This window comes from Nicotiana attenuata, unplaced genomic scaffold, assembly GCF_001879085.1.
Source record: "Nicotiana attenuata strain UT unplaced genomic scaffold, NIATTr2, whole genome shotgun sequence".
In the NCBI taxonomy this organism is placed as follows: Eukaryota; Viridiplantae; Streptophyta; class Magnoliopsida; order Solanales; family Solanaceae; genus Nicotiana; species Nicotiana attenuata.
The window spans coordinates 157,894-166,632 of record NW_017672728.1 but is presented as its reverse complement, the minus strand read 5'-3'; the positions used below and the strand labels follow the sequence as shown (position 1 = coordinate 166,632).

The following is an 8,739-nucleotide window of genomic DNA, read 5'->3' as shown; positions in this document are numbered from 1 at the left end:
TACACTATTTTTGAAGGAGACACACAAAAGTTATGGGCAGATAATAGAGGGGGCATACCTTTTTCAATCCGGAGTGGAGCGACATGTCGTTGCAATGCCTCCGTGTGCCTTGTCGGTGGTAGATGGGAAGATCTAACGTAGGGCTGATGCCTTTCTTTGTTGAAGCGCAGGAGTTGTTCCCGTCGCCCGTCGTTACGTCGATCTCTTCTTGTTTCTGATTGTATCGCCGTTAGCCGTTGGGTTGGTCCGTTGAGGTCGTCCTCATCCGCTCGTACTTCGGCACAGTAGGCGTTGTGGATCTCTTCCCATGTGGTAGGGGGATATTTCATAAGTCGGCTCAATAGCTTTTTGGTCGCCCTCGAACCATCTCTGTTCATCCCGTTTTAGAAAGTTGCGACTGCCATACCTTCCGATATATTTGGTAGGCTCATCCTTACTCTGTTGAATCTGGCCAGGAAGTCCCTAAGTCCTTCTCCTACGGTTTGCCTGACAGCAAAGATATCGTTGACCCTGGCCTCTACTTTCTTTGCTCCTACATGGGCGGTGGCGAACTTGTCCGCCATTTCTTCGAATGTTGATATCGTCCTTGCCGGTAGTTGAGAGTACCAAGTTAGGGCCCCCCTGTCAACGTTTCTCCGAACTTTTTCAGCAACACGGATGGTACTTGTTCTTTTGACAAATTGTTACCCTTCACAGCGGTCATATAATGGATCAGGTGGTCTTCGGGATCCGTGGTCCCGTCATATATCCTCAAGTAAGGTGGCATCTTGAAGGTTTTCGGGATCGGGTGAGGGGCAGCCTCCTCGCTGTACGGCTGTTCGACGAATCTTCCTACGTCGCGTTTCGGCAATAACTTCGGAGCACCGGGAATTTTGTCCACTCTTTCCTGGTGCTCTTTCATTTGATCTCGAAGTGCCTTGTTCTCATTTTCCATTTCTTCCATCTTCTTAAGGATGGCTGCGAGTGCACCATCGTTGGCCTGGACATCGATGTGGGTGTTATCTGTTAGTACAATATCGGGTTCACTGGTGGTAGCGACGATGTCTGCCACTGAGGGATTTCTAATGTTGCTTTGGGGTGAGTTTTCAAGCATGCTACCTAGAGTGTTCATCAACCACTCTTCCAGCAGTTTCTTGACTCTCGGAGGTGGTGTTTCTTTGACTGCGGATGTAGAGGCTCCTTTTTCGTGTAAGATTGTCAGGTCTTCAGATGAAGAGGGTGAGATCTCTCCATCCGGTGCGCTACCAGGTGTTGTACTCAGAATGTTCTATCTACCGGCCTCGTTAAGAGGGCCTATGAGATTGGTTGTGACGCCTGCTATTGCTTTCATTCTTGCGTCATTTTCTGCCATTTTTGGCTTCTGTATGGTGCGAAGAACGGTGGTTCGTTGTTTTTTTTTTCTAGGTGCAATCTATGATTTCGATTGCCGAAGTTCTCACAGACGGCACCAAATTGTTTGACTCAAAAGATACTAGATACCTTATAAGTGAGAACAATCAAAATGAATCAAGGATCAATCGTAATCGAAGATAATAAGACCTAGATATGTGTGTTATATTTGTTATAGCTTCCAATAGATTGGATATTCAAGAGGGAGAGAGAGATAGAGAGAGATAGAGAGAGAAAGAGAGATAGAGAGAGAGATATCTTGTTCAATAATCGAAAATCCTCCCCTTACAACATTGGGATCCTCCTTTATATAATAGGAGACCCTCCTTAAAATAATAAAATAATACAGAGATTGGTGGCGTTACTTCGAGAGAGAGACGACGGAACCGATGATACACTTCACGCCGACATTCTTAGGTTGTGCCCTCACTTCGGTTAGCGTATACTCATTGATAGTTCCTACCAACGTGGAGACGTAATGGGCAGAATTTGACCCTATACAACCTCACCTTTTTTTTTTTTTTACTAGCTTTAGCACATTAGTTCCTCAATTCTTTTGTATTAACTTCAACTCAAATATTGTCCAAAGCCTGCTAATATTGAGTAAGCGAGCCAGAGCTGAAGAATTGGTCCAAAAGCTGAAGTGGCCCAATTTCAGTAACGAGCACATTTTCCGCACGCTTAATTAACGACCAACCACCGCCACCGGACAAACTAGTCAAACCACCACTACTCACGGCGGGTGACACCCAATTGTGAGCTGATGGCCAGTCTCATCGGCGTATCATCTTCCCCTTATCCCACCCAAACCTCTCATTTCCCCCCATCTCGCTCTAATTCTATATCTTCCCTCATTCAACTCAAGGTACAGTCACTCTTCATTTCTTCAAGATTCAAATTTTTTTGCCAATATTAACATTTTTGTTGCTTCGTTTCTTAAAGAGAGATTCAGCGCAGCGATTGTTGTTGCTTCGAGTGAGCTGCTCATCGAGAAAGGTCGAAGATGCAGAGACAGAGTCAGAACCTAAGGTGGTGTTATCAAATACTTCTGCTGACACAAGCATTTCAGCATACAATTGGTGTGCAGCACTTGGAGGTGTTGGGTTTCTCGAAACTTCTTACTTGACGTACCTCAAACTCACCAACTCCGAAGCATTTTGTCCTGTTGGTGATGGTAGCAGCTGCGGCAACATCCTTAACAGCAGCTACTCAGCTGTGTTTGGTAATATTCTTTGCTATTTTTAGGAAATTTTCTGCTTTCGAAGTATCTTTGTAACCTTCTATAAATATCTAAAGTTTTGTTGAAAGAAACAAACTTTTAAAGTAATCTATAAATGTCTAAAGTTTTGTTAAAATGAAACAAATTTTAATCTGGAAATATTAACACTGCTGGACAAGTTAATTGCTGGGAACCTGAAAAAGTGGTTGGATACAGTTATTTTTAGCATTTAGTAAAGTCTTCACCAGACAAACAACAACTAGTTCTCAGTCACAAACAAGTTGGGGTCGGCACAGAATGTAAAAAGCCTTCACGCTTCTCTTTGATGATTAGCCTCTTGTTTGATTCTCTATATGAATTATTTACTTACCATTGACTAAAGAGTAGAAGGAACACTTTTTAGTATTTATTGAAGACCATGTATCGCAATAGGATCCCCTTACCATTTGGAGATAAAATTGTTTGTGAGAGAATAAAAGGAGGAATACAACTATTTATGTGGTATTATATCTCTGAAAACCTAATAAAATTGACAGACTAAGAAGTGAAAGGTGAATTCCATTTACAGATGGAGATAGTAAATTTTCTATATTGTTGGCATTCGTCATAAAATGACTATGTTCTATTTTGATCTGAAAGACATAGATTGAACAATCATCAAATTGAAATTTGAAAGCAGTCTGTCACTTAAATTGCAGGTAATATGTTTTGGAAAGAGATTCAGTTTTCATCCTTTTGCATTTGCCAGGTGTTCCTCTTCCGTTGATTGGTATGATTGCTTATGGAGTAGTTGCAGTACTTGGGATACAATTGGGCCAGAAAAGGATGCCGCTTGGAATTGGTGAAGCTTATGGGCGTTTGCTTTTACTTGGAACAAGTACTTCCATGGCAGCAGCCAGTGCATACTTCTTATACATCCTAAGCACACAATTCTCTGGAGAATTTTGCCTGTACTGTTTAGCTTCTGCCTTATTGTCGTTTGGTTTGTTCATCAGCAGTATAAAGGTTATCTCCACCACAGATAATATTGTTTGTTTAGCTTCTATAGCTATATGCAGTGCTAATGACAAAGATGTGGCTTTCGTTTACAGGGTCTGGGGTCTCAAGAGGTGCAAAAAGAGGTGGGTTTACAGTTACTTATAGTTCTCTTGGTGGTTTCCACCCTAAACAATTCATACAGTGCCTCTCAGCCGACAAATACCAGGTAAATAATCTGTACGCCTTTACACCTTGTAGGTTAATATTAGCCAAAGTGTCTTTGGATTTGAAGGACAATAGGCAGGAGTTCCTTTTTCTTGCATTATATAAGGAAGGTTTGAGGAAAAGAAAAAGGAGCTTTTCTGTTTTATATTTCCTTGTCTATTCTTCCCAGAGTAGGTGTTGGATTGCTTGGAGCTATAAATTCAACTCTAACCTCTTCATGACAAGTCAGATTCTCCTCGGTCATGTACAGAGGCTGTAATCTCCTTATATGATCGTAGACGATTCTCATAACTTGAGTTAGCTTTAGGTTGAATTAGGCTCAACATACATTTCTCAACTATTTCTTTTGGGTAAGTAGGCAATATCTTATCATAGTTCCTTCTGATTTTCGATGAAGTAGGTTTGCAACATTATGGACCTTTCTTCTCAGACTGAATTCAGTGAGCTTATTGGGTTGAAATTGCTTAGAATTAAAAAGTCATGTTTGCTTGGCATAGATTACATCATTACACAGATAATACATAACTTATTTAATCACTTTCATGCATTATTTGAGCTATAATCTTAAGCAAGTAGAGAAGCTTGTTCAGTTTGTAGCATTATCAATAGCAAGATATCTTGGTCATTTTAAGATAGAAAAGCTTTTGATGTATAGCCACACTTAAAACTCTAGTTCGTCTGAAATCTATGAGTTGGTGAAAAGATCCTGCACATTATTCAAGAGAACACTTACTCAAATTCATTTTCCCATCTTTTGCAGTTCTGCTATGACTGAACTGGAATATTTCACAACTGAGATAAAATCACCGTCGACACCTTTTGCTATTTCCCTAGCTAAGCACCTGCGTTCAATTGGAGCAAAAATGTATGGGGCTTTCTGGTGTTCTCACTGCCAGGAACAAAAAGAGGTTCTCCTTCTTTTTGCAGTTGTGCTTTCTTAAAATTGCATTGATGGGCATAGAAACCATATTATCCTCTGCTTGTATTTATATAGAATATGAAAATGATTGTTTTTCTAATTGATGAATTATTTCCATTTTGGTTGCCTCAATGGCATAATGACATCTTTTCATTAGGCAAAAAAAGAGATATAAGACTCTGGTTAAGAGTCAAAAGAAAAAATGATATGGGTAGGGAAGAATATGAATGCCCATCAAATTACTTGGATGGAGTGTTAACGTCTCCCATAAATTTGTAACAAGAGCATGACTAAAGGGGAAAAAAGAGGGAGCCTTATCTTTATTTCTTTTATATCTGTTGTGTATTTGCTGGTGCTGGAATTTGAGCTAAGAGCTTCAATGTTTTTATTTTTAGAGCTCAGAAGCAGATTCTCAGAGCTGTGACCAAAACTGTTTTGTGTATGGCATCTCATCTTTAAAAATGTTAAAAACTGCCTTAAAGATCCACTGAAATATGGAAACGTTGACAAAATAATTCAGTGTCTTTGCTTCTTTACTCTTCTCATCAAAAGCTTCCTCGTCAACCTTGCTGTTGCACTAGATACTCTGATTTGCATCATGCACTTAACAGCATGTATAAGAGATGTTTGTACTAAATTAGTTTATTTCTGCTGTCACACTGCAACAAAGATGTTTGGACGAGAAGCATCAAAGCTACTAGACTATGTGGAATGCTTTCCTGATGGAGTCAAGAAAGGAATTTATATGGCCAATGCATGTCAAGAAGCAAAACTAGAAGGGTTCCCTACATGGATTATCAATGGGGAGGTGAGCAAGAATCTTCTTTCTGCTGGAAAATCTTTTATAACCTATATGAAGGCGTCAGTCATTCGCACGCTGGATGCTATTTGAACCTCTAGCTTTACATTGCGGGACCTTAATAGTTAAAACTATATATTGTGGCAGGTGCTGAGCGGAGAGAAAAAGCTTTCAGAGCTGGCTGAACTGTCTGGTTTCACTATGAACGAACTCACTGAGGCTAAATAAGCTTCTTTGACTAACACAACCAAATATTCTTAGGGTATCAAAGTTTATATCTTTATTATTGCCCGCTGGTATTTATTTTGTTTCATACTGTAATTATCTTAGTATATTGTAAACTGAATAGATAGCGTCATAAATGAATCCGAGTGGATTGTCTTCTGAGTATATATATCAACTCTATTACCCGCAAGTATATGAATTTTGTGGTCCTGTTTTCTGCTAATGTTGTACGTGTCCTATTTACCCCTGAAATTTTAATTATCTTGTTAAAGTGGTTACTTCTAGATTTTTTTTTTATTTTTTATTTTTTTGGTGATAACGGCGATATTGTGTGTGCACCTCTTGACTATTTCACTTGCCCATCAAGAAACTTTTGAAAATTATTTAGAACATTCTTTATGTTATAAATTGAACAGTGTATATAACTTAAAATTCTATTATATATTACAAGAGTAACAGACTTTCCTAACTTGGAAATCTTTTCTCTAAACTTATCATTAATAGTCACTATTTTGTTATCAAGAACGTCAACAGGGACTTACCTTTATTCTAAGTAATGTTCAAATCTATCAACAAGTCAGTTTTGTTTCCCTTTTTGGGTTTTGGATTAACTTCTATTTAAATATAATTATTTTCTTATTTTAAAATCTCAATAATCGTGTCAAGACCAAATAAAACACTTAAGTTGGGATTGAAAGATAGTACTACTTATGTTTTACAAGTAACTTTCATACAATTGAATGTTGAGTTTAAAACTCAGTCAATAAGTTTAACGAAACTGAATGTCGAATTCAGAATTTAGTCGCAAAACCTAATAAAATTTAATTTGGAAAATGTAAACATTGCGGAACTAGCTATGTTTAGTTTTATATGTCATTGTTCTTTGTATTTAACTTGCCTACTTTATTCAGAGAACTAACTGTTAAAAATGCAAACTCGAGCTTGAATTGAGCAATCATGGCTGAAATTTTACATTTAGCTCATAGAAAATTTAAAGATAAAATGTTCTAGAAGAAGAGCTCTTGTTGTCTTCTCTGTACAAAATGACCCGCCTATATCCTAACTAAAATGGAAAACATAAATACAAATTGGGCCAGGCCCAGTTACAAAATATACCCCAACTAACTAACAAGACTAGCCCACATCAGTATTATCACACTCAGTTATCCGAACCCCCCCCCCCCCCCCCCCTTTCAAGTTGGAGTGTGATAAAACACCCAACTTGGACAAATGTGAATGATGGGCAGCACTAGGCAGACTTTTGGTGAATACATCAGCCATTTGAGTGGAACTGGAAGTATGGAGCAGGGTAACCAAACCAACATGGTGCGAACAAAATGACAATCCAGCTCAATATGCTTGGTCCGTTCATGGAACACAGGGTTCTTGGCAATGTGAACTGCAGCCTGGTTATCACAATAAACAGGAATAGAAGATATGTCAGTCAAGCCAAAATCAGCCAAAAGTCTAGCTAACCATGTAACCTCTGCCACAGCCTTGCTCAAAGACATATATTCAGCTTCAACTGAAGAGAGAGAGAGACAACTGGCTGCTTCTTAGATTTCCAGCAAACCAAACTGCCACCCAACAGGATGCAAAAATCAGTCACTGATCTTCTACTATCACGATAAGACCCCCAATCACTATCACAATAAACCTGGACAGAAAAATCTGAGGAGTTATTAAGGAAAATCTCAAGATCAGAAGTACCATTCAGATACCTCAGCAGGTGGAGGGCAGATTTCCTATGAAGAACACAAGGTTTCTGCATAAATTGACTAAGATGTGCACAACAAATGAGAGGTCTGGCCTGGTGTGAGTGAGAAAATTCAACTTCCCTATGAGGCTTCTGTATACTTCAGGATTGGGCAAAGGTTCAACAACAGATGTCATTAGTTTCTCATGCAATTCAAGATGGCACACAACAGGGGTACAAACATCACAATGAAACTCTTTTAGCAAATCGCTGATAAACTTTTTCTGATGAAGGAAAACTCCAGATGGAGTGTACAACACCTCAATCCCAAGAAAATAATTAAGCAGCCCCAAATCCTTGATTTTAAATTGGTCATGTAGAAAGCACTTTAAAGCAGTAATTTCATTCATATCACCAGTTAAGATAATGTCATCCACATACACAGCTATAATAACCAAGGAATCACCTGAACCCTTGGTAAACAGAGAATAGTCATTGTAAGAATGGTGGTACCCTCTAGACTGTAATGCTTGTGATAGTTTGGCATACCATTGTCTGGATGCTTGCCTCAAACCATAAAGAGATTTCTGCAATTTGCACACTAAAGGGACATAAGAAGAAGGAGAAGAAACAGACAAACCAGGAGGAAGTCTCATATATACTTCCTCATCCAAGTCACCATGCAAGAAGGCATTATTAACATCCAATTGAAATAGGGGCCATCCCTTCTTTACTGCCACAACAACAAGAGTCTTGACAGTAGACATTTTTACAACTGGAAAAAAAGTTTCATGAAAATCAATACCTTCAACTTGAGTATCACCCTGAACTACTAGTCTAGCCTTATACCTTTCAATGCTACCATCAGCTCTATACTTAACCTTATAGACCCATTTGCAGCCTATAGGCTTCTTCCCAAGGGGCAAAGAGACAACCTGCCATGTGTTGTTAGCTTCCGATGCCTCAAATTCAGCTCTCATGGCAGCCTGCCATTCTGGAACAACTGCTATCTGAGAATAAGTTGAAGGCTCAAGAACAGGCAACTGACTAGAAATAGGAGGTGGATGATCAGAGGTGGAGTCAACTGAAGTTGAGTTGCAGACATAACTTTGAAGATAGGCAGGCTGTTTGTGTTCCCTAGTAGACCTTCTTAAAGGAGGAGAAGCAGGAGAAGGAGAGGATGAAACAGGAGAAGGAGATGAAGAAGGTGAAGGTGGATGTATAGAAGAGGAGGAAGGAGGAGTGGAAACAGAAGGAAAAGAAGAAATGGAAGCAGGAGAGAGAGAAGG

At 39.2% G+C, this 8,739-nt stretch overlaps 1 protein-coding gene across 1 annotated transcript; it reads left to right on the top strand.

The window, feature by feature from the left end:
- Positions 1-1,973: 1,973 nt before the first annotated feature.
- Positions 1,974-5,977, top strand: LOC109214285 (thiol-disulfide oxidoreductase LTO1). Its single transcript, XM_019378186.1, has 7 exons — positions 1,974-2,254; positions 2,332-2,611; positions 3,357-3,613; positions 3,700-3,812; positions 4,572-4,719; positions 5,401-5,538; positions 5,677-5,977. The coding sequence occupies exons 1-7, from the start codon at positions 2,153-2,155 to the stop codon at positions 5,755-5,757; spliced, it is 1,119 nt and encodes a 372-aa protein (XP_019233731.1). The 5' UTR covers positions 1,974-2,152; the 3' UTR covers positions 5,758-5,977.
- Positions 5,978-8,739: the final 2,762 nt, after the last annotated feature.